This window comes from Misgurnus anguillicaudatus, chromosome 10 (assembly GCF_027580225.2).
Source record: "Misgurnus anguillicaudatus chromosome 10, ASM2758022v2, whole genome shotgun sequence".
Taxonomy (NCBI): Eukaryota; Metazoa; Chordata; class Actinopteri; order Cypriniformes; family Cobitidae; genus Misgurnus; species Misgurnus anguillicaudatus.
The window spans coordinates 27827570-27852775 of NC_073346.2; the positions used below are offsets into that span (position 1 = coordinate 27827570).

At 36.7% G+C, this 25206-nt stretch overlaps 4 protein-coding genes across 4 annotated transcripts; 3 read left to right on the top strand and 1 right to left on the bottom strand.

Moving 5' to 3' along the window:
- The first annotated feature begins 503 nt into the window (after window positions 1–503).
- Window positions 504–12339, top strand: gnl2 (G protein nucleolar 2). The gene is made up of 16 exons (XM_055210536.2): window positions 504–689; window positions 1252–1336; window positions 1464–1558; window positions 1703–1842; window positions 6464–6648; window positions 6870–6936; window positions 7031–7189; window positions 7330–7443; window positions 8428–8556; window positions 9685–9789; window positions 9880–10038; window positions 10339–10446; window positions 10826–11286; window positions 11416–11486; window positions 11707–11786; window positions 11887–12339. Exons 1-16 carry the CDS (start codon window positions 626–628, stop codon window positions 12019–12021), a joined length of 2157 nt encoding a protein of 718 aa, XP_055066511.2. The 5' UTR covers window positions 504–625; the 3' UTR covers window positions 12022–12339.
- Window positions 12337–14662, bottom strand: dnali1 (dynein, axonemal, light intermediate chain 1). Its single transcript, XM_055210538.2, has 6 exons — window positions 14450–14662; window positions 14043–14173; window positions 13776–13945; window positions 13520–13698; window positions 12534–12698; window positions 12337–12453 (listed from the first exon to the last, which is right to left on the bottom strand). The coding sequence occupies exons 1-6, from the start codon at window positions 14528–14530 to the stop codon at window positions 12412–12414; spliced, it is 768 nt and encodes a 255-aa protein (XP_055066513.1). The 5' UTR covers window positions 14531–14662; the 3' UTR covers window positions 12337–12411.
- Window positions 14663–15428: 766 nt separating this feature from the next.
- snip1 (Smad nuclear interacting protein) lies at window positions 15429–18108 on the top strand. The gene is made up of 4 exons (XM_055210537.2): window positions 15429–15729; window positions 15901–16030; window positions 16563–17116; window positions 17256–18108. The coding sequence occupies exons 1-4, from the start codon at window positions 15569–15571 to the stop codon at window positions 17515–17517; spliced, it is 1107 nt and encodes a 368-aa protein (XP_055066512.1). The 5' UTR covers window positions 15429–15568; the 3' UTR covers window positions 17518–18108.
- Window positions 18109–18532: 424 nt separating this feature from the next.
- gpn2 (GPN-loop GTPase 2) lies at window positions 18533–20584 on the top strand. The gene is made up of 6 exons (XM_055211890.2): window positions 18533–18627; window positions 18927–19387; window positions 19462–19618; window positions 19723–19883; window positions 20074–20204; window positions 20474–20584. The coding sequence occupies exons 2-6, from the start codon at window positions 18971–18973 to the stop codon at window positions 20544–20546; spliced, it is 939 nt and encodes a 312-aa protein (XP_055067865.2). The 5' UTR covers window positions 18533–18627; window positions 18927–18970; the 3' UTR covers window positions 20547–20584.
- Window positions 20585–25206: the final 4622 nt, after the last annotated feature.

Genomic DNA, 25206 nt, shown 5'->3' on the forward strand with positions numbered 1-25206 from the left:
TTACTTTATTGAATACAAAAGTATATAAACAACAAAGGCAAATATACATTCACAGTGTAGATAAGTATTACAGGCTCAACACAAGAAAAATTTGAAAAAAATAAATAAATAGAAATCTGAAATTATAATTTACATTAACTTAAATAAATAAATAAATAAAGATAAAGATAAATATTAGCGGCCATATCACAATAAATTAAATGATGTCAATAAGTAAATCAGCTTTATAGCACTCTGACCTTTTATCTTATTAAGGGCTTTGGAAAACATTTTAAGTAATTTTTAAATACAATAAGTAGTGGGGGGTTTAAAGAATCTACATTTATGAATGAAATATTTTGCTAATATTACAATGTTATTAAGCAAAAAAGTATTAACACAACAGCCTTGAGGTACTCGAAATAAAATATGATGCAAAGAAAAAACAAAATTATCAACAACCACCTTCTGTCTATCAAAAAAAGTATTTCATTCTCAGTGAAGCGAAAATAGATGTCGCTTTGTTGATGACGTACTTCCGGGTTTCAATAGTTTACTGTAGCACGTGGAAGTCTGTAGTGGACTAATACCCCGCTATAGTTCTGTGTTTTGGAGTACTGGAAGGGCTCTAAAGCGATCTGTCACAATGGTTAAGCCAAAATTCAAAGGGAAGAGCTCCATAAACCCCTCGAACTCCAGCTCCAACCCCGGTAAGATCAGATAAACCGCTGGTTAGCTGTGAACTGCTACAGAATTTTAGCATTAGCCTTCACTTCAATTCGTATAACTTGTTACAAATGTCTTTAGTTATGTATTCACTGTTGCGCGCTGTGCTGCGTTATAGTATGAATATTGTGTAACTACAAACGTTGTTTTATGTAACGTTAAACTCTTCTGTCAACAATGTCAAAGTCCCATCAGAGGCTGTTGTCTGCTGTAAAGACCAAATGTCAAAGTTTCAACCCGCTGTATTATCTATATTAACTTATTTCTTAGTTTTTTTAGTGGATGTGTGTATTTTAAATACATTTACAAGTTTTTATTCATTCCTTGAAAAATACGATCCGTATGTTTTATAACTGACTGATTTATGATATCGACAGCAGTGTTTATATGTCATGTGGTATTGCTACTCATGTTACAAAATGTTTAAGACTGACTGATACAAAGGATGCTTATGTTAATCAGTCAAAGGTGAATAACTAATAATAGCCTATGCATTTTTTAATAAATGAAAATGAACTGTACCTTTTAACATTGTCTATTCTACAGACCGGGTTAAGGGAGCTGGAGGTAACAACATGAGGGACCGTGCCACCATCAAACGCTTAAATATGTACAGACAGAAACAGAGATGGTAACAGTAATCGAATCTTACTTTATTTTACCATTAAAAGCAGTAGTAAACTATAGAAATATTTGAACTACTTATTCAGAATTAAATTATTTGAGTCATGCATGTTTTTTCTATTCATATGCCACAGCAATAATCGAGGTAAGGTAATAAAGCCCTTGCAGTACCAAAGCACAGTTGCTCCGGGGACCGTGGCCAGAGTTGAACCCAACATCAAGTGGTTTGGTAAGACCATTGCATTTCAGCTTTGAGTTTTAATGTGTTTGTTTGAATATTGACCAGACTTAAGGTACGATTACAGAGCAGAGACCGTTCTTTTCATATAGAATAATGTCATTTTTATGCTTTTCTAATGCACTCCCTATCTAGCCAATACACGTGTTATCAAGCAGTCATCCTTGCAGAAATTCCAGGATGAGATGAATGCAGTGAAGAAAGATCCCTACCGAGTAGTGATGAGACAGAGCAAGTTACCAATGTCCTTGCTGCATGACCGAATTAAAGCACATGTGAGTATACTAACACCAATAGATTCATATAGATAAGATACTGTACCTGTTTGTATAGGATAACCCGTTCTTGCCATGAATATAGCTATAGAAATTATTTTAAAGTGATAGTTCACCCAAAAATTCTAATTCTGTCATCGTTTTTCACTCGCATGTTGTTCTAAACTTATAAAGGTTTATTAACACACTTTTTTTCTACTATTAAAGTCAATGGATAATATAATATTTTGTCAAAATTCATACGTGTTTAGAACAAAATAAGGGTTAAAGGAATAGTCTACTCATTTTCAATATTAAAATATGTTATTACCTTAACCAAGAATTGTTGATACATCCCTCTATCATCTGTGTGCGTGCACGTAAGTGCTGGAGCGTGCTGCAACGCTTCGATGGCATTTAGCTTGGCCCCATTCATTCGGTTGTACCAATCAGAGATGGAGTTGGGAGTGTCCAAGCACTTCAGCGTTTTTCCTATTTAGGACGAGTGGTTGTGCGAGCTAGTTTGGTTGTACAAAATAAAACGTAGCGCTTTTCTAAGCGGATTTAAAAGAGGAGCTACATTTTATGGCGAAATAGCACTTTTGGGAGTACTTCGACTCGGCGCAGTAACACCCTCCCTCTCCCATTATGAGAGTGAGAAGGGAAGTGGACTTTTCAGGCGAGTCGAAGTACTCCCAAAAGTGCTATTACGCCATAAAATATAGTTCCTCTTTTAAATCCGCTTAGAAAAGCGCTACGTTTTATTTTGTACCACCAAACTTGCTCGTATAACTACTCGTCTTAAATAGGAAAAACATTGATGTGTTTGGTCACTTCTAACTTTATCTCTAAATGGTACCATTGAATGAATGGGGCTAACCCAAATGCTATCGAAGCGTCGCTGCGCGCTCCAGCGATTACGTGCACGCACACAGATGATAGAGGGATGTATCAACAATTCTTAGTTAAGGTAATAACATAGTTTAATATTGAAAATGAGTAGACTATTCCTTTAAGAAATGATGACAGAATTTTTTATCCTATCCCTTTAAGAAAAAACATACAAGATATAATACTTTTTTAAGTGCGCACTTTAATATGGCTCATGTTTTATCCTATTTGACAATCCTTGAAGCTGGTCCTAGAGCAGGTGGCATATAACTAACCATTGCGTCACCCTGTTTTAAAGATCGGCTTTGTTCGTTTGCATCATTGTGAGTTGTTCTTCACGAGGTCAGCATGGGGATAGACACTTTACTAAAAGAGATATTGCATATTGGCACCTAAATTTCTGTAGGCTGCCAGTCTTAAACAACAGGACATAGCAATGTTCTCGAAATAAAGTGCAATGTTATGCTCAGTTCCTCGTGTTCCTTGAGCAAATGTTGATTCGATTGAAAAGTTTTCTTCATCTAAACCGTTCCATGTGTGAGCAAAAGCTTTTAGGACTACGTGAAGCGAATGTACCACTATAGCCTCTCAGCACTGTGACACGCTCCCATTTTTGTTTGATTTTCTGCTCTGGGTGCAGAAAACTACTGGACGAGACGATGTTAATTGTTTATATGTTGTTTATATTTCTTTTTATGATTAGTTAGCAACATCTTGTCCAGCGAGTGGTGTAACTTCACTGGCCCAGTATCAGCAGCTTTGTGCATGTGTGTGTGCACTTACGTTTTTGCTCTTCTCAGAAATATTTTGAACATGTTGTGAAGTGGTGGTTAGCCTCAAATCAGATTGTTTATCATTATCCACAGCATTTCTTCGGAGTAAATTTAATCTTACCAGAAGTAGGATTTCTTACGAGAAATGTTACCGCTTTTGACAAGATCTGTAAATTCCTTGTTTTATTCCACCCTCTATTACAGCAGTGGTATGGCTTCTTTTTTTGTTAGTTTTTTAAAGGTAATTTAGAAATTGCAATTTGGCCTGGAACAGTTATAGATCTTAACTGAATGAAATTTGCTGATTCTAGCTGATGTTTTGCTTGATTTTTGTCTTATTAGAGACAACTCAAACGATCAAATTAGGAACCGTTTTGTTTTGTCTGTATTTTGAGGAGAGGTTATTTCTTCTGTGTTTTTTATTTACTCTTAAAGCTCACATAACACGCTGTTTCTGTTTAACTTATGATAATCTTGAGTACCTATGGAGTATTATTAAATCCTTCATATATCCAAAGAATCTTATCAGAAGACAGATCAGATCTACCGATTCTTTCTGAGTAAACCCGACCCCCTCAATGCGTACCGCGGGTGGAGCAAGTCACGGACAAGCAACACACACAAAACATTATTCCACTATCTCTGAATCCAGCTTATGATTCACTACATATTTGTGTCGTTTACATTGAAGCGTCATAAAACCCTGCTGTTTCAGGTCCAGTCTACCTCACTATCATTTAAAAAAATGCTACTTAAATGGGCGTGGATGCTGTGAGAAGAATGGCGATGAGTGGGCGGGGCAACTGATTTAAGCTTAGATTTACTAAGATTAGCAGTATTTCAGAAATAATTATACTGAATATAATATTTTACACATTTACTTCAGAACCGTATCCATAAGTGCTGCCTCACGATTAGTCGCGACTAATCATTTGCAGAATAAAAGTTTTTGTTTACATAATGTGGGTGTATTGTGTATAATAATTATGTATAAATACACACACACATGCATGTATATAATTAAGAAACATTTGCATGTGTATATACATGTTTATATTTATATATAATCTATATTATATATAAATATAAATATTTATTATATAAATATTTTTTTTTCTTAATTATACATTTATATGTGTGTGTGTTTATATAAACATAATTATTATACACAGTACACACACTTTTATTATGTAAACAAAAACTTTTATTCTGCAAACCATTAGTCGCGACTAATCGTGAGGCAGCACTAGTATCCATGTGTGATTATCATTGGCTAAGAACACGCTATCTTATAAATAATAATGAGACACTGACGGTTATGATGTACTACAGTAATTTGCCACATCACAGCCCGTGACGTTTACATGATATGGAGTTTAAACCCAGAAGACAAAAATATCACAAAAAAGCTATAAATGTACTCGTTTTCTCCTAATGTTAAAATGAACAGATACTAGCATTGTCTTCTATGATGTGCAATACAAATAACTTTGTTAACATCTAAAAAAAAGTGTTGGTTAGTGTTTCATGACGCTTTAAATGCACTTTCACAACTATAACACACGCGCGAAACCTGAACAAGCTTTAATGAAGAGTTTCGTTGCAAAACGAGATAAATCCATTTTTTTACATTTTTGTCAAAACATGTTTATTTTTATGTTATCATGTTATTATTTTGTTTTATGGTGCTACTTAGCTGTATTTTTTAAGTTATGAATCAAAACAAACCAACTGCAGTTGCATTGAAATTAATTGGAATGCTCAACCAAAAAACGAGATTTCTGAACAATTAAAAAAACGGTGGTTATCTCGTTTTGCAACGAAACTCTTCAAATATTCCTCATAAAGAAAAACACAGTTCTTTCATGACGTTAATTTCGTATCAGTTCTTGGTTGCTGTGTGCATGCCCATATATGGGCTTCCACTGTACTTCCTGCACTGAAATTGCCCATAAAATAAATAAAGCAAGATTGTTCCTTATAAATCTTTCATGTTCGAAAAAACTTTCTGGAACTTGTACGAAACCTGACGAAGCGCATTCGACACAGAAATACTCTGGCATACGTCCAACTGCTTTTTTGACTCTTTTTCTATGTTTAGCGTGAGGGTCCAACTCTTAAACGGTGTTAATAATACATGAAAGTGCATTTAAACAGTTATGCATGCTTTCTTAAAGATGCATTTCTTTTAGATGTTATTGGAAATATATTAAATAATATATTATAATTAATATTTAATATATAATATATGATTTCGCTGAAAATATAAAATTTAGCAACATTGTAATAATGCACATGAGGGCTGCTCAATTATGACCAAAATCAAAATTGATGATTATTCACTTTGATATTGTGACGTAATCGTGTATATTTGTATATTATTGTCGATTTATAGACTTTACATTGAAGTTTTCAAATGTTTTAACTTTTTGTGAAGCAGCTGCATGGTAAATCCTAAACATCCAAAACGAAATTATATAATGTAAATAACAAATAGCTAAATGACATGTCAGCTTATCAATTTTAAAATATTTGATTCACTACTGTATCTGATACCCAAAAAAATAGATTTGGTTTTTGACAAAATGTGCTTACTCAAAGCAAGCTCTACCAAATGGTTATGCAGACCTTCAAAGGGTTAAGTCATAAACAAATATGTAGATATATTTTAAGTGTTGCTAAATGACTGAAAAAATTCAAGAGCTCTTACATTTTGGCAATGTCATCCAAACCTACCTACCGGGCACAAAAATATTTAACACACAGAAGCCGGTCATAAATCATGCCATTAAGTACACTTATGATCTGTCATGAATCATGTCTTTCCTCTGATAACTGAGCTCTAGAGAGATGTCAAAACACTTACAAGGCCTTCATATATCAGATATTAGTGAAGTGGGCATATAAAAGCTCTCGTGACATTTAATAAATAATAAGTATAACAATAATATTTCTGGTTCTTTTAAATATATTTTTAGAACTCCAAGGTGCACATTCTGGACACAGAGACTTTTGAGACCACATTTGGGCCAAAGGCGCAAAGAAAAAGGCCTAACTTGTCAGTGGGAGAGTTAAAGGACTTTGCTGAGCAGGCTGAAGTCTCCTCTCAGAGCTACAGCGCTGAGAAAGATCGGGATTTGGTGACTGAGGACAGTGGAGTCAGGTGAGGAACAAAATGGCTCTAGTTAAAAATATTTTTTTAGAGAGTTGGAGATGTCGCTTTGTAGTTAAGAGTAATCGAATGTGAAACCGAATAAATATTTTTACAAAACTAACACCACATTTTAATTCAGACTTTCCTAATAATGACACGGTGTGATATATTAACAAATGTAATATTGTAGTTTGGAAACACTAGTATTGTCTTACATTTTGACACTGCAGGGATGAGGCTCAGGAAGAAATCTTCAAAAAGGGCCAGTCAAAGCGGATCTGGGGGGAGCTGTATAAGGTAGCTTTGACTATTACCTAACACCATACTTGCTAAAAAATATACTGGAAACCAGAATACTGTCATTTCCTAAACTGAATATTTCTTTCCACAGGTTATCGACTCCTCAGATGTTGTTATTCAGGTGCTGGATGCTCGGGACCCTATGGGCACACGGTCTCAGAGTATTGAATCCTACATGAAGAAAGAGAAACCCTGGAAGCATCTCATATTTGTGCTCAATAAGTGTGACCTCATTCCCACATGGGTCACGGTAGGAAACAAAAACAGATCAAAATTTGAATTATCTTGTAAACATTACATCATTTTTTATATTTCGATTAATCATTTTGCAACACATTTATAGAATTTTTTTTTAACACATTTGACATTTGCATGTGTGTGTATGTTTAGAAACGCTGGGTCGCGTTGCTGTCTCAGGAATATCCCACTCTGGCTTTTCACGCAAGCCTTACCAACTCCTTCGGCAAGGGCTCGCTTATCCAGCTCCTGAGGCAGTTTGGCAAGGTAAGACTTCATTGTTTTTAGTACACTTTTATGTTTACTACACAGCATGTCTTGGAAACACATGATGGCAGGTTTAGATGCACAACGGTCTACACTATATCTTTGCTTACGACCAGTCTTATATCTGATCTGTAATGGCAGCAGATTGTTGGCCAGGAACCAGATACATCCCACCACCTATTGTGCCCCCCCACTCCCGTCTTCACATCTGCCTCTGGCCTATTTTCGGGAACACAGCTGTAAACAATATCTTGGAAAGACTTAAAAGGATTGTAAACTTAAAAAAGCATCAATTTAGTTGAAGGTTATATGACAAGACACTATATGAGTAAAAATAAAACCGAAAAATAATCTTCTCGTTACCATGACTGCATTATAATAATATAACATTATGACCACCTGCCTAAGCAGATCAAACACTTGTCCTCATAGTTGATGTGTTAGAAGCAGGAAAAATGGGATTGTGATTTTTCTAGACGACTGGATGGGAGCATCTCCAAAACTGCGGCTCCTGTGGGGTGGTCACTACCTATCAAAAGTGGTCCAAGTAAGGAAAAGCGGTGAACCGGCCACAGGGTCATGGGCGGTCATGGCATATTGATGTACGTGGGGAGAAAAGGCTTCGATCCAATAGCTACTGTAGCTGAAATTCCTAAAATAAAATGAATGCTGGTTCTGATAGAAAGGTCTAGTGGAGTCCATGCCTCAAAGGGTCAGGGCTGTTTTGGTGGCAAAAGGGGAACCCACACAAAATTAAGCAGGTGGTCATACAATGTTATGGCTGATTGGTGTAAATCTGTGTGTAATGACTTTTAAGGGGCTTTGAAAGTATCAACTTGGGACTGTCTGCAAACTATAGGTGGAAAGGTTGATCCAAAATGAGCTTCTTCCTAACCTGGATATCATGAAAGTGTTTTGTGTTTTAATTAAACAAATATTTTCCAAATGACTTTTCTTAACATCTTCCTGTTGATATTTGTTCAGCTCCATTCAGACAAAAAGCAGATCAGTGTTGGGTTCATTGGTTACCCCAACGTTGGAAAGAGCTCTGTTATCAATACCCTACGCTCCAAAAAAGTCTGCAACGTGGCACCCATTGCTGGTGAAACTAAGGTAAGATTTGAGGAACAACTATATTATTAGTGGTGTATAAAGACCATACAAAATGAACTGTATTGTTTTAGTACCTTAGAATGACCCGTTTTTATCTACATACATCGCCGGTCCCCTTACATGGAAGTCGACGCCATGTTTCTACAATAGCCCTAAACGAACAAACTGTCCTATTGAGCGCGTTTTGTCACTATGTTGTCTCAGTAGATGACATGTTTGTCATGTGGCGGCTGCTGTGGATTCACTATGCGTTTTGAAAGGGAGGGGTGAGCTGTGGACTGAAACTTTAGTTACAATTCACAGTCTTACCGCTAGATACTGCTAAAAGTCTCACACTGCACCTTTAAATGGTTGAGATTAAAGGGACACTCCACTTTTTTTTAAATATACTCATTTTCCAGCTCCCCTAGAGGCAAACATTCGACTTTTACCGTTTTGGAATCCACCCAGCTGATCTTCGGATCTCGCACTACCACTTTTAGCATAGCTTAGCACAATCCATTGAATCTGATTAGACCATTTGCACCGCGCTAAAAAATAATCGAAGAGTTTCGATATTTTTTCTATTTAAAACTTCACTCTTCTGTAGTTACATTGTGTACTAGGATCGACAGAGAATTAAAAGTTGTGATTTTCTAGGCAGATATGGCTAGGAACTATACTCTCATTCTGGCGTAATAATCAAGGACTTTGCTGCTGTAACATGGCTGCAGCAGGCGTAGTGATATTACGCACTGCCCGAAAATATTCCCCTGCTATTGAAAGTTAATAAGGGGACTATTTTAGGCTGCTGCGTGATATCATTGCGCCTCCTGCGGCCATGTTGCGGCGGCAAAGTCCTTGATTATATAATGCCAGAATGAGAGTGTAGTTACTAGCCGTGTCTGCCTTGAAAGTTGCAACTTTTGGTCTTCCGTCGGTCTTGGTCACAAGAGTCAAGTTTTAAATAGGAAGGGTATCGAAACTCTTTGGTTATTTTTGAGCTAGATGCTAATGGTCTAATCCGATTCAATGGATTATGCTAAAAGTGGTACCGCCAGACCCGGAGATCGGCTGAATGGATTCCAGTTTGTTTTGTTGAAATGTTTCAGCCTTGCGGTTTCTGATTGTTCTTTATTACTTTCCAAGGTCTGGCAATATATCACACTAATGAGACGCATATTCCTGATCGACTGCCCTGGCGTTGTCTACCCCTCCGACGATAGTGAGTCTGACATCGTACTGAAGGGAGTGGTAAGATGGCTTCGATTGTCCAAGCGAACTGTTCTCATTTGGTATTCCCAATGGTTTTATCTCATCACTTTGAATCTTTTTGCATCTTAGGTCCAAGTGGAGAAGATCCGAAGCCCAGAGGATCACATCGGAGCGGTGCTGGAGAGGGCGAAAGCCGAGTACATTCAGAAGACATACCGTATTCCATCCTGGAGCTCCGCCGAAGATTTCCTGGAAAAGCTTGCTTTTCGCACCGGAAAACTGCTTAAGGTCTGGCACCATTGTAAAGTGCATCTGATAAGATGAACTGTTAGCCCAAAGTTCTCTTGGCATATTTGTTTAGTGTTGTCTCTGGGGTGTCAGATTGAATTGGGTTGTGACAGTTTGCTTACTTTGAGCCTGTGGAAAAACTTATACACTAGAATAGCCAGTTTCTGATTTCTCTGTACCAAAACCACCTAATACTTCATTTTTTGGAAATTTAAAGGTCTGGACTGTTAGCTTTATCTTTTTATTTTAATCTCTAAACATCAAACATCTCTCTGATTAGTATTTTGTGCTGTATTACAGGGTGGAGAGCCTGACCTGAGTACAGTCGCTAAAATGGTTTTGAATGATTGGCAAAGGGGACGGATCCCCTTTTTTGTGAAGCCCCCTGGGTGCGAGATGGATGAGGAGGTAAATAGACATTTGTTTTTAATCCCTATACAAGTGTTACAAACATTCCTAGAAAGTTTGGATCTTTTAACCGAATCAAATGGGTCAGTGTTAGAAACTGTAATGAAACATTTAGAGATGGATTCCCTTTAACGTCTTGTTTCCTTGAAAACTTTCTGTTGTTTATTCATTGTTTATATATGTGCTCTCCGAGTCTAAATCCTCCAGCTTCCTGTAACGTGTATAGGATTACATGGAACAAATCAAAACCTTATTGTTGGCCACATTGATTAAAAATATTACATTTCAAAATTTGTAAATCTTTATACTGGCAAAGACTTAGACTGTAATGCATTTTATAAACATTTTCACCACACTGACATTTAATCTTTTCTCTCAGAGCAAAACACAGCCACCGCTAGAAATCCCTGAGATGGAAACAGCGGAGGAAGAGTTTGAAAACAGACTTGAAGTGGAGAATTTGGAGGGGGCGTCATCTAGCAAACAAGACGATCAACAGCTGAAACAAAAACATGAAGAGATGCAGAAGATCTTTGTCAGCGTCAAGCAGAACTTTGGCAAAATAAACGTGGCCCCAGAGTTCAGCGAAGAAGATCTTGTGCCTGTTGAAATGCCGGATATTTTTGATCCCTCTGGATCAGAAGATGAGGAAGAGGAGGAAGAAGAGGAACACGTGGAAAATGACAATGAAGAGGAACCGGAAGAATCATCAGTGGTCGTATCGCCAGACAAGACGGAGAGCAAGAGCACACGAGAAGTGAATAAAGAGCTGGATGATAAGATCGCCAAATTGAAACAATTTCTTGATCGTGCCAAGTCGAAGCGCTTTTCTACCTTACGGTTTGTGTTTCCTAATATTCATATTAATGCTTACCTTTCTTCACATAGGCATTAACTAAGGTTTTTTTTTTAGCTAATTCAGGTTGCACTTCCCACTTTGTAATGTGTTGTTTTGATGTTTTTTATCAGAATTCCTAAAGGCCTTTCTGAAGAGGTGTTTACTGCAACCAAGGCAAAGCAAAATCGTGCGCAACAGAAAGGTAAGTCATATTAAAACTAATGATGGACTACATACACAACCAATCCAAGTTAATGCCAAATAATCCTTTTTTATTCAGACCTGCAACTAAAATGAGACAAAAATGGCACCATTTTAGTACACTGTTCTTGATCATGTATATTTAACAATAATCAATTAATTCTGATTGGTCAATGATTACAGGTGGGCATAATGTAACCCTTCTTTGTATTGTTTTCCAGCTGTGACGCAGTTGGGCAAAAAGAGGAAAGCTTTGGAAGATGAGGAGCTTTCAACGTCTACCAAACTCACATCCAAAGAAGTATGCATTGTTTTCCATGCTCTATCCAGACTTCCCAAATAAATATGAGCTCCACAGTCCACATTTTTCAATTTCTCACTTGAACTTTTACTTCCAACAGAAACGAAGAATGGAGCGTGCCCAGAGAACGAAGAAAACTGGAGTCCGTTATTATGACACGCACAATGTCAAGAACAAAAATAAAAACCGAAAAATGCCCCAGGATGGTGCAAGAGCCAAACGGGCTAAGAGATAAGACCAGGTCAAAAACCCATCACTATTCATTCCCATCACCCATAGTTGGGTCGGTGGCTAATTTTGAAACATCTGGATTGGAATCACAGTGATTTGTATAAAGGTGAAGTTCTAGTTGATCTGCACTTTGTTCATACTGTGACCATCCTTAGAACATTATGACTGCAGACTGACAATTCATTTCAGCACTGTGCATTTTTTAATGCATTTAGCTTCAAAGAATGTCTTGATTCAGCCATAGTGAAATATGGATCATGTACCCATGTATTTATATCTGTTCTCCTTTGTATGGAGAAAAAAATAAATACTAAACAAGTAATGTTTCACAAGTTTTTTATTTATTGAAGTAGAACATTTAAAACTGACTTTTATTTGTAGCTGTTTTAATAATTCATGGTTTGTTCTTCAGGGTAATTATACTCTCCAACTGTGCCTAATACAAAGACATGAAGAGCATTTAGTTGAAACAAAGCTTTTGTAACAACGTGATGTTATTCTTCACCAGCTATTTACCTTAAGTTGCTGATTGGCTCTTTTGAGGAACTGGACCTCTTCTGCATGCTGCTTTTCCTCAATTTCCCTCCGCTCGGTTTCATGTCTCTCAATAGCCTCACATTTAGCCACCTGCTCGCTCACCTGCCTCTCGAAATCTCGCTTTTCACTCTCCAACTCCAATATCTAGCAAAAAGTTTTAAGAATTTCACTTGGCACTAAATCTTAATTTAATGTAGACCACCTGGCAGGTCTTGTTATACATGTATTAGTAAAGTCCATTTGTTATAACTACAGGGTTCCCACGGGTCCTTGAAAGTTTGTGAATCTGGGGGAAATTAAGGCCCTGGGAAGTTTTTGAAAATATACATACATAGATACAGGTCATTAAAAGTGCTTGAATCTATTTTATGCAAGAAGTTTTCTGAAAAAAAAAAATCCATATTATTTCCTGTGTAGTGTAGGATAATATCATAAAAATTCTAGACTTTTCAAGCACACGTGCTAAACTGTTCGCTTTAAATGCTTATATATTCTGTATGCGAATGTTGATTCATACCAAAATGCTTTTTTGCATAGATGTGTTTGACACATAAAAACGTCTCGGGTTACGTATGTAACACGCTGCGTCTCCCTTGCCATACTTCCTGCGTCCCTGTAACGCCGTCTTTGGCAATATTTCAGATAGCGATGTACTTCCTAGCCCCCACGTCACCCTGTCTTTGTCATTAAGCCTCACCATTGGTTGAATTTGATACACACATTCAGACGCACTTACCCCTGGAAGAATCCCCCAAAGTGTCACCGCATTGACGCAGCGCGAGTTCCCTTGAAAGTGAACTGTAACAATGTATCTTAAAAGGTAACACGATGTAACCTTGCTCTAACTTGAAATGTATTCCTACATTTAGTCCTTGAATTTGAGGGTATTGGACCTGGAAAGTCCTTGAAAGGTCATTGAATTTGAGGTTAAATAAGGTGTGAGAACCCTGAACTACAAACAGTACCTTGTTCTCCATGTCCAACTTTCCTTGCTCGCCCTGAAGAGCTTTCCTCATGCCAAAGGCCACGCTGCTCTCGTACAATGTTTGATAGGCAGCAATGGTCATGCGGATCTCATCTCGGACTTGCAACAGCAGAAGTCCCCGCTCGGCACAGTTTATTGTGACCTGCCTGATCAGCTCATCTAAAAGCAAAATAGACAGCTGTCAACTTCAAGAGCCATTTTGTATTACTGATCACTTGGTTTATGTGCATTCTTACCAAAGCATTGAGAGTAGAGATCACGGCGGACAGGGCATATGCCTGTCTCCCTAGCCTGGCGCTGCTGTAGTTTTTTGTACAGCTCTTCTTGCAAATTAATGACGTCTGCACGAGTGCATGGTGCGCTGGACACCGCCTGTACCCATAATTGGCCGTCCTCTATATATTCCCTATAACAGAATTATTTACAACATTTAAAAAGGGTGACATCCTGTGCAGCTGAACTATGGTAGTCATATGGTTAAGTATTAGTAAGTTGACCTATACCTAGGTGGTAGAATAGCATTCAAGATCTCTTCTGTTTGCTGATGGCTGGCATCTGGACTCTTGGGTTTAGGTGGAGGTGGGACAGGGCCACTGACTGACGTCTGTTGAGGACTTACTTTTAAAGGGCGACTCTTGAGTAGAAATGAGAGAGCTTGTGAAAATGTTTTGTTTGTGTATTTTGTTATTAAAGCTTTGAAAGATGCAGTTTAACACATTTACATTACACATTTTACATTACGATTTTATTTAAAGCGTTACAGTGCATTACAAAATATAGTCAGTATCAGTATGGGATCGAATCCAAACTCAGTTGAGCTACGGAAACACTTACATCATGAATATTAACATTACTTCTTAAGAGGTGGACTAGTACATTATTTAACAGGTATTTTTAAGAACGTGCTTACCTTTGGGGATTTCCTTTCGGTGTTTTTGCTCACTAACACTGGAGACTCATACTTCAGCAGGGAGTCGGAAGGAGGAATCATGATAAAAATGTTAAATTGTACAGAAATGTTAAAAATGTTACGCTTTGGTTAAAAGCTTGGCAAGCTATTCTCGTATTGCTGCGTACGTTTCGGTTTAATGTTTACGGTTGCTATGACAACCTCTCTGCGTCAACCATTTGAATACCTTTAGCAGACTAAACCCGTTCAGAACTGCATCAGTTTTTTATTATTGTCGTAGTTTACAGTCAAATGTTGCTAATATTACTGATCAAATAGTAAATTGTCGTAATTATTTCAAGTTTAAGATATTAGTGCTCACTGCTCAAACTGTTTAAGGTTTTTTTGTTGTTGTTTGTTTTTCAGGATATGTTGCCACATAACACAAATTAAATTCATAAGAAATATTTTATTTTGATCAAACAATGCTAGAAGCAGTTCGAAAACAGATCCCGCCACCAGGTGGCAATGCACTGCAATTATTTAGTATCACATATTTCAGGTTATCCTGGATATAATATTAAACTCAAATTTGTGAGTTTAGTATCTTGTTTAATAATCTTGGTGGGCATCCTATTATTAATCGTGTGATCATTGAATAATAATTCAAAATAAAAGTTTAAATGACCAAGCATAATTTTAAAAGCCTTGTTTATGTTTTCATAAAAATGCTTAAATTACAATACAATAAATTACAAATATTCATTAAGTTATCGAGGTCAGATGGTACTGTACTGTAACTGTAATGACTAGTTCAGTGAAACTAACGAATGCCTTGATATATACATTACATACATGCACACATTTCAGTAGCCAGGCCATTTAAACTTTTTTAATCTAAAAAAAATTACGTAACGTGTTGAAAACGCTACAAGAAACATTACACAAAATGTAAAGGACAGAACACCGGAACCAAAGTGTCTTGTGCATTTTAAAGGGGGACATATTTCTTAGCGGCAAGCTACAAACCGGAAGTGCACATGGAAGTTTCGTAAATGCGGTGTGATTGTGTTTTCATGGTCTCGTTTTCTGTGAACGACTGTTATACTTTATGAAGTTTATTACCAAGCACACGTCGTAATGGATAACAGGAGACGACACAGAGAATCTCCTGCCCGGGATGTAAAAATGAAAATCAAGCAAGAACAAGAGAGTCCCGTGCGGCCTCCGCGGTCACGCCGATCCGCTTCAGGATCCAGCCGCGGCAGCAGCAGTCCCCCACCGAGAAGACGAAACAGCAGGTGAGCTTTATACCTGACAGCCATGGTTATCCGTATAACAGGTCAGCGAAATAAAGCCATCGCTCCTGTAGTTTGTTGTTAAAAGTTTGAAATGTGCGGGGAGAGGGATCAACAAGTTATTTTGTTTGTTTGTACTCAATGGTTTCACGTGGGATGTTTGCTTGACTGTAGATCGCCTGTCAGAAGAAAGGAAAGATCTCCAGCGAGAAGAGACCGTTCATCAGGCAGACAGCAGGAGAGGTCACCTCGACCCCGCAGAAGTAGAAGCCCTCACCGCGGAACTGACGTAAGGATAAAGCGGGTGAGTCTCATTAGACGAGATCATAATAAATATATAAAATAATCTGTATAAGTGTATCATTTTTTATAAAGTATGGCATAGGATTGTAATAATTGAGATAAAATGGGTTCTGTTACTTTACTAGTTGTTTATTAGTTTTTGAATCATTTATTTTTTTATAGTTTAAATTTCACAACAGGTTTAATAATCAAATTGGTTTTCCTACTTTAATAAACAATAGAAATCATCACAATGGATGGGTGTAATGGCCAAGGGATCTTACGGTTATATAAATTGTATTGTATTGTTTTTATGGAAGCTTTACTGGTAATGTGTCAGGTTGTTTTGGTGAGATGGGAACCAATAATACCATTAAGCCATACTGGAATAAAGCCCAAAATGCACTACATTAATGGTTTTTAATGGAAGCCGTTGGAATGTTATTTGACAGGGTTTACTATTTTATCACATGTTCAATCTTAAAGTTGGTGTATTTAAATATGTAAAATAAGTAGGCTAACGGTAAATCATATTAATAGGATTTTTGTTTTAGGAACAAGAGGATCACAGAGCAGCCGAAAGTCACAGGCATCGCGAGAGAAGGGATGATTCAAATGATCGCAGGGTAAAAAGAGAAGAAGAGCGGCCGCGGCAAAGAGAGCGAGACCGAGAACAAGAGAGACATAGGGGAAGAAAAAGAGATGCCCACATACAACAGCAACAGCAAGCTGAGAGGGACCAACATAATGAACGCCGGCGAGAGAATCGCCTCAGACGAGAGGCTCAAGGGGGCAGCGGGGATGAGGCAGCTGGTGACCCTGATTCTGCCCCGGCTGTTGAGAAAGATATGCCAAACTTTGAACTATCAGGTGCCTTGGTGGAAGATACCAATACATTCAGGGGGGTGGTGATCAAGTATAATGAGCCGCCTGAGGCACGTATCCCTAAAAGAAGGTGGCGCTTGTACCCCTTTAAAAATGATGAGCCGCTGCCAGTCATGTATATCCACAGACAGAGTGCATATCTACTTGGACGACAAAGGAAAATAGCAGACATTCCTATCGACCACCCTTCTTGTTCCAAACAGCATGCTGTGTTACAGTACAGGTCAGAAAGGCAATGTGCACCATGGTTCATTTTTTAAATATATTGAAAAAGCAAAATAAGAGTCATGTTTCAAACCTGTGAGACTTTTTTGTGGACCAGAAAATGCTAAATGTTCATTTCTTTTAAACCTTTTTTCCAGATTAGTGGAGTTCACACGGGCAGATGGCACCTCAGGCAGAAGAGTCAAGCCATACATCATTGATCTGGGCTCTGGTAATGGCACCTATCTGAACAACCAGCGGATGGACCCCCAGCGTTACTATGAGCTCAAAGAAAAAGATGTGCTGAAATTTGGCTTTAGCAGTAGAGAGTATGTGCTCCTTCATGAGTTTTCTGACACAGCTGAGGTTGATGCTAAGAGAGAGGATGAAGATGAGGAAGATGAAGGCCTCGATGAGTAGTTCTTACCCAGCATTTACCAAAGTATCCATTTTATTCTGGGATCCTCAAAAGGACCAGGTTGGACATGAACCGCTAACTGATTTATAATTTCTTTTAGGACAATGAAACAGCTGTGCTTCGTCCTGCCCAATGTGTCTGTATAATTAAATTCTCAGGTGGATAGGTTTTGTATCGTCAAGACAGTTTTCTGTCGAACTGTGTAAAGTGTCGTACTGCAAAACAAGTGCTCGATGCCTCAACTAGTTATTCGATTTCTTAAAAGATATATTTTGGATACTCCTGAGTTCGTGAACAGTATGTCCAAATATGGTTACTGTAAATATATTGCCTGTATTTGATGTGAGTGCTTGTTTTATGAGTTTTAGTTACGTTTATACATTAGTAGTTTCCTTGTTAGTCAAATCAATTTACCAGCACTCACAAAGCAAACAAGCATAATTGTGATTGTTCAGATGAAACAGACTGTCTGTATATTGTCTGTATATAACAAGTCTGTATATTGTTATACTTTAGATGCCATCTTTAGATATTTTCTATTCTCTCACAGTACCTTAATGTTTTGTATTGTTAAAAATAAAGATGGATCATAATGAGTGTTTTTTCTTTGACTACATATTCTAAGTGAGATCTGCAGCTGATACATACAGTTGTAAAAGTCACTTTGTACATACAGCAACGTGAATTACTATGCAAGAAGTGAATTAGTACGATATTTTTGAAAAAAAAAACTTTTTTACGATATTACACAAAATTTGTATAAAGGTGAGAGTTATAAATGCTTTTATATGTCGATACAGATTATAGTCCAATATTATGGTGCATCCCTACATTTAATTGATTGAAAAAAAACTTTTGTCCAATATAAACTGCTGTAAATGGGCATACAATGTTTCTCCCGTATGTCATTTACTTTGTAAAGCCAATAAGGCAGATATTTTATTAATTGCATTATTATTAATAATAATAACAATAAATATTTATTATTAAATATTTTATTATTTATATTTTGATGAAGAAAGCGTCAAGCCAGTGTCTTTTATTTTGAAATCCCCGACATCCGGTTTAATCACGTTTCGTTTTGCCTGGATATATTTCATTTGGTTTCAGAGGTTTGAGCTTATATGTTATGCGTTTTTGTCATAATACATGAAAAGCGATTTCGGCTGAACAGTATACATGAAGTTTCGCATGCCTGTGTTTTTGTAGTGGTTTAAATTTGCTAATGTTTACATGTGACGTACAGTATCATACCGCGCAAATTTGCGCCACTACAAAATAACTGCCTGCAATATTTACATTTAAGGCGAAATAAGATTGAAATAAATATCTAAACTAAACTGTAAAGATCACATTATTTAAATTACACTCAAATGTTTGGTCTTTTCTAATACATGGTCTTTCTTTTTAGATGTAAGTTAGCCAAATTTGTACGTATCCACAGTGTTCGTCATAATGTCATCACTTCCTTCAAAATCACCCCTACGTTTCGGCCAGGTTGTAATTGGTCCACCTGGTTCAGGTAAAACCACCTATTGTCGGGGCATGCAGGAGTTCATGAGTCACCTCGGGCGCAAGGTGGTCATTGTTAACCTGGACCCTGCTAATGAAGGGCTACCATACCCATGTGCAGTGGACATATCTGAACTGGTCACACTTGATGATGTGATGGACGGTCTTAAACTTGGCCCCAATGGTGGCCTCATTTATTGTATGGAATATTTAGAGGCCAATTTGGACTGGTTAGAGGACAAGCTAAGACACCATCAAGACAGCTATTTCCTCTTTGACTGTCCAGGTCAGGTTGAACTTTACACTCATAATAATTCGGTGAAGAACATATTTGCACAGCTGTCTAAGTGGAATTTCAGGGTAAGAATATGGTCTTGTACTTTTTTCTTACATTGTAAATGTATCTCCTGTCTCACTTCATCTGATGTTGGCAGCTGACTGCAGTGCACCTGGTGGATTCCCATTACTGTGCCGATCCAGCCAAATTCATCTCTGTGCTCTGTACATCACTGTCCACCATGCTGCATGTGGAATTGCCACATGTCAACGTGCTTTCAAAAATAGACCTCATTGAGCAGTATGGCAAACTTGGTAAGATGATTCAGTCCAGGCTTTAATAAAAAGAGATATGGATGCGTGCATAGAAGATGTGTTGCAAACTAATTTGATATATCTGCATTTAACTCTTTTCAAAGCATTTAATTTGGACTTCTACACTGAGGTTCTTGACCTGTCGTATTTGGTGGAGCATCTCGCTTTAGACCCTTTCTTCAAGAAGTTTCATCAACTGAATAAGAAGTTGGCTGAAGTGATCCAGGACTACAGCCTGGTGTCTTTTGTACCTCTTAATGTTCAGGTTAGTGCTCATCTCTTTGATGTGTTAGCGTTGTAAAGGATAGTTTACCCCATAATGAAAACTCATTGAATAAATTATGAGAGAATTGACATTATGGTGTTAACCATTCCTTAAAATGTCTAAGGATTTGGTATAAGACATACTGTATGTGGACCATGGACATAACTTTTGACTTGTTGTTTTACAATAGGACAAGGAAAGCATGATGCAGGTTTTGCGAACTGTAGACAAGGCCAATGGTTATTGTTTTGGGGACCTGGAGGAGAGGAACCTGCAGGCCATGATGTCTGCTGCTGTTGGGGCGGACTTCCAGTTCAGCACGTATCCTTATTATTGTTTGCCACATTAAAATTCCTATTAACTTCAGCAGCTGTGTAATGCTTTGTATTTCTCTGTTTAAATATGAACAAAAATGTTGTTTATTTAATTTTAACATTTTAGAATTTTGCTACAATACACAAATTTGTTATTCTTTTTTTTCTTCTTTTTTTCAGGGATAACTCTTTAAATCTTCTAAACAGACTTTCTAAGTTGTGGGTTTTTTTTGCTTGTAACTTATGTATTTATTGACCTTAACAATTTATTTACAGTACTCTTGGAGTACAGGAGAGATACGTGGAAGGCACTGAGAAAACGGTGGAAGATGAAATTATGGACTTGTGACACTTTTTATATTGATTAAAATAGTTTGTAAAAACAAATGTCTGTCTTGATTAAATTGCTCACATTTACACAATTCAACCAAACAGTTAACACATATGTTGTTGTACTATTGATTAGATTATTGATTACTGAATAGATTATTAATTATTGAATAAATTACTATTGATTGTCTTTAAACGTTAGAGCAGTGGATAATTGAGACAAAATGCTGTTAAACTTTACTTCATATCTGCTAGATATCTGATATCGCATTGTTATAGAAATTAGGAACATTATAGCAATTTATTATAAAAAAGGTAATATGTTTCAAAGGTAAGCTAAAGTGATACAGGGATTGGAGCAGAAAAGCACACAAAGTTTTTCCTCATAATATTACCAATTCAAATAGTTAAACAATGTTTTTTTTTTACAAGAAAACCACTAGATGTCACTACCGTATTGGTTACCAATGCTCACCGCATTGTAGTCAGCATTTACTCGTTTGTTATTGCGTCTATGAAAACTGCAGTATCTAAATGTTTGTCTGTGACCACATATCATGCTTTTTATTCATATAACACGTCAAATACAAAATTTTTGTAATACAATGATTATTTTTGATTGTAATTAGCGAATGTTGTTGGCTTTCAGTTTTTATAGACTCTCCAAACACGTTAATAAGGACGTAATTTTATTATTCATTTGGGTAGGATCCCTAATACGTTCTTTTAACACACGGTAAGTGTTTTTTAAACTTACAGCAGAGAACCTTGATCGAGCCGGGACACCTTTCTCGTAATGTGTAGTCTGGACCTTGAAAAGGCCTTCTCACTCGCGGAAGAACACAGGAATGCATTGTACACGAGAAGGAGACATGACAACTATGTTAGATAGTTCCTAGTGATTGTTAAACTTATGTTTGTGGTCATGTTTTTCCTTGCCAATGTCGAGTAAAAACGACCTAGCCACTTAAGCTTGTACAGAAAATTGTTACCGTACCCGACAAGTATTAATATTCAAAACGGTAACCGTAACACATACTTGTGCGAGCCACGGAAGTATTCCGGGAACCAAAAAGAAGTGATTCGACTGTTAGCGCACTTTGGTTGAGAGTCGTGGAAAACCCGGTAGGGATCACGGAAATGATCATGGATGATGCCCATTGCCTGACATTTAAAAACTCCTGTGTCCGTCAGATGGCTTAATATTAAAAGTATAAAAGTAATCTAATAGATGCTTTGTTTTTACAAAAAATACATGTTGTGTGTTTTGGTACGACATGTTAAAATTAAAGTGATAGACAGTGTCCTTGTTATGATATGATAAGTATATGTCATGGTCATTTCCTTGTTGTCTGCCCATATGGGTGAATATAGAAATTGTACGCTTATATTCATATTCATACTATTATGTCTTTAAGGGACACCTACATGTGAAATATAACTATAAATATTGATGTATTCTTTCATGAAATAATAAGAAAAATGTAAATATCACAATAAACTTTAGATCAGTGCATAAACAAAACTATATCTTTGTGCATTATGTGTCTGTTTAGCCTGTGTAACGATCAACGGTTTTATTATCCAGTCCACGTTTTAGTACTATCCGCAGGGTAAAAACAGGAGGCAGACAGGGAATGGAGTTTGCAATGTGAAATCTGTTTCTGCTTTACAGGGTTGAGAGTAAGCAAGCTTGACATAAACTGTATTTGCTCTCAGCAATTTTTAGGGTTATGAGGGAACTAGTTATATTCAGTGTGAGAGAAAGGAATTGTGGCTATTGCACTTAAAGAGATTGTCCAAAAAATGTGCACAAGAAATATAATTTACAGTTTCCATATTCAGTAAATATGATTAGCTTTTTATTTAGGTCAGTGATTTTATTATACAAAGAATACTAGTGTCGATACTTGAATGTCTTTTTCTTTACTAGTTACAGACATTAAAGCTGAAACCTTTTAGTTGAAAGGAACAATCCTATTCTCAAAAATCCAAGACTGTATTAATAGGTAAAATGTGTTAAATTTCAATAAAATGGATCCTTTCAAATAATTATGAATCTTCCCCAGAAAGGACATTAATATGTGGACCTGTAAAATTCCCCAAAACTTCAAATAGGTAATACATTATGTATGCAAAAGTCACACAGCAAACTGTTTCATAGAGTCCCACAATATAAGGGCAATAGTAAGATTTTAAAGGCACCTTCATAAAACGGAAGAGTGTGCGTTTAACACATGCATGGTTATGTATCGGTTATGGTTTCCTATGGCTCTCTGGAGTGGTACTTCCTTCCCTAGCACACTTCAGAGAGTAATTTTGTGTGTGTGACGGCTGCCCAGCAACCTGCTGGCCGAGAACCAACTTCCTTGTGTCTGCTCTTGCTACTTTATAGATTCCCATGTGGGGGTGTGTCTGAGAACAAGGGATTGAATGAAACACTGATTGAATGAAGGCCTCTGCTGAGCAGTTTCCTCCCTTTACCAGCAGTGTATACATGTGGCTTATTGGCATAGTGAGGGTCATGAAAGGGTTTTGAATACACATGGTTTTGTTTACACAGAAAATGTGGCATACGTCAGACTCTGCTTCATTACAACTGTTGACAAACAATTGTAGATGTTTTATTTTACATACTGGGAGAGAGACAATGGAGAGTCTCGTCATAAAATAATGTTAAAAAAAATCACAGTTTATTGGATTCATTGGAGTTTTCATTCCTTATTTTCTTTAGCTAGCTACATGCTCAGATGAAAAAAATGTAAGTATAAATGTATAAGTAACTGTAATATGAAGAGCTCAGATGCAAAAGCCTCTAAGTGCATCTGACATGTTTTCTTGTAAATGAGCATTTTTATCAGGCTCTTATGTTTGGGTTCAGTAATTGTACTTTAATGGCAATGAAAAGGTTATTAGTCAGTAATTGAAATCTTAAAGATAATGATATATGTAAAATAAAATAAAAAACAGTCACAAATTGAAACAGGAAGTGTTTCTGGACCTGTGTTGTTTACATCTTTTGAAATGCTCTATATATATGTAAATATTATGTATATTTAAACACACACACATACTTATATATACATTTAAGATTTTTTTTATTTAAATATCGTTTTTTTATTTATATAATAATTTATAGAATATATATATATATATATATATATATATATATATATATATATATATATATATATATATATATATATATATATATATACACATGTAAATGTTTCTTAAATACACACATTAATGTGTGTGTATTTATATATACATAATAATTACAGCACAAACTCATATGTTATGCAAAAAATACTTGTATTTTATATATATGTGTGTGTGTGTGTGTGTGTGTGTGTGTGTGTGTGTGTAAATTTAATGATTGATTTACAAATGTAAAGAAAATAAAGTAATGTGATTATATTAATTGAATAACTTATTATCTATAAATTCACTATAAACTTAAATGAAGTGCTCTGATAATAGAAACTCTTCTGGAATTTGTTTTACATCCATGCCTTTCTCTTTCTCTGCTTTTTGGTTTTAAAATTACATCATGTTATATTTACGATTTTATGCTTTAAAATATTTCATACTACTCAAATTATATGCTTATCCCTCTAGTTACTTTTAGATAAAAGTGTTTGCTAAATGTACATGTAAAAGATGTCAATGTCTTTCTGTTTATCTAAATATAGAGAAAAACAGACAGCTTTATACAATTGTTACAAATGACTTCTAAAGAAAAGATAAAAGATCTGAGATCAACATTACAACAATTGTTCATCCTCCCCATACATTCTTTGTCTTATTTCCACATTCTCTGTATACATTTCAAACAAGATAAATCTATTTCAAATTCTCACAAGTATGATCTTAAAAAGTGTCAGAGGGGATCTCCCTACTTCACTAGAGTTGGTTAGCAATGCTAGAGGCTCTGCATTGCATTAAGCCTGTGCTGTGTGCTGTTCTGCCCTTCCCCCACACTGAGATACCAAAGCAGAGTTGTGCTGCTTTTGCAACCAGCAGAGCTTCAGCTCGACACAGAGAGAGAGAGAGAGAGAGAGAGAGCGAGCGACAGCGAGAGGCAGGCAGGGAGAGAGGGGGTGGGGAGAGCAGAGAACGAGAGACGGCTTGTTATTCTCCTAAAATGATATTTTCCCCCTAGAGATTCTTGCTCTATCTCTTTTTGGATTCCAAACTGAACCACAGTATAAATAGAGGGGCTTATTTTGTGATGATAATGTATTCTGCCTTTCAACCACTTTGTGTGGTTTATCTGATTTTCTTCTTGCGCTCTCTCTCTCTCCCTCCCTCTCGTTTCATTTTCACTTCCTGCTTGCAAACTAGCTCAACCCACCACCAACCCTCCCTTCTCTTATTTTCCTAACGCATTTTAATCAGCACAACCCCCTAAACATCAGTTTCTCATGCACCTCTACCAACAGTAAAATTACTTTGTGAGCCTGAAGGGCAATTCTTCAAACTGCTGGCCTGTTCTGTTAGATTTATGTACAGCATGCTGTCTTTCCATATTTGTATTTATCGGTGTGCTTTTAGGCTTGAAAGTAAATAAAGTAGGTGTGTGCGTTTGTGACTTTGTTTTCACAGCACAGGCAGTACCTCTCTAAAACCAGTACAGCAAGCTGCAGGGCAAGCCTATCCCAGGTTACTTCACATGC

What these genes read in the sequence shown, in the direction of transcription:
- gnl2 (XM_055210536.2), top strand. Translation starts at nt 626, where the DNA reads ATGGTTAAGCCAAAATTCAAAGGGAAGAGCTCCATAAACCCCTCGAAC. An exon ending in TACAGACAGAAACAGAGATG is followed by an intron (nt 1,337 to 1,463) that starts GTAACAGTAATC and finishes CATATGCCACAG; the next exon opens with CAATAATCGAGGTAAGGTAA. An exon ending in ACATCGTACTGAAGGGAGTG is followed by an intron (nt 9,790 to 9,879) that starts GTAAGATGGCTT and finishes TTTGCATCTTAG; the next exon opens with GTCCAAGTGGAGAAGATCCG.
- dnali1 (XM_055210538.2), bottom strand. Translation starts at nt 14,530, where the DNA reads ATGATTCCTCCTTCCGACTCCCTGCTGAAGTATGAGTCTCCAGTGTTA. An exon ending in AATGCTATTCTACCACCTAG is followed by an intron (nt 13,946 to 14,042) that starts GTATAGGTCAAC and finishes ATTCTGTTATAG; the next exon opens with GGAATATATAGAGGACGGCC. An exon ending in GAGCCAATCAGCAACTTAAG is followed by an intron (nt 12,454 to 12,533) that starts GTAAATAGCTGG and finishes TCTTTGTATTAG; the next exon opens with GCACAGTTGGAGAGTATAAT.
- snip1 (XM_055210537.2), top strand. Translation starts at nt 15,569, where the DNA reads ATGGATAACAGGAGACGACACAGAGAATCTCCTGCCCGGGATGTAAAA. An exon ending in CCGAGAAGACGAAACAGCAG is followed by an intron (nt 15,730 to 15,900) that starts GTGAGCTTTATA and finishes GCTTGACTGTAG; the next exon opens with ATCGCCTGTCAGAAGAAAGG. An exon ending in CTGACGTAAGGATAAAGCGG is followed by an intron (nt 16,031 to 16,562) that starts GTGAGTCTCATT and finishes TTTTTGTTTTAG; the next exon opens with GAACAAGAGGATCACAGAGC.
- gpn2 (XM_055211890.2), top strand. Translation starts at nt 18,971, where the DNA reads ATGTCATCACTTCCTTCAAAATCACCCCTACGTTTCGGCCAGGTTGTA. An exon ending in TGAGCAGTATGGCAAACTTG is followed by an intron (nt 19,619 to 19,722) that starts GTAAGATGATTC and finishes CTCTTTTCAAAG; the next exon opens with CATTTAATTTGGACTTCTAC. An exon ending in TTGTACCTCTTAATGTTCAG is followed by an intron (nt 19,884 to 20,073) that starts GTTAGTGCTCAT and finishes GTTTTACAATAG; the next exon opens with GACAAGGAAAGCATGATGCA.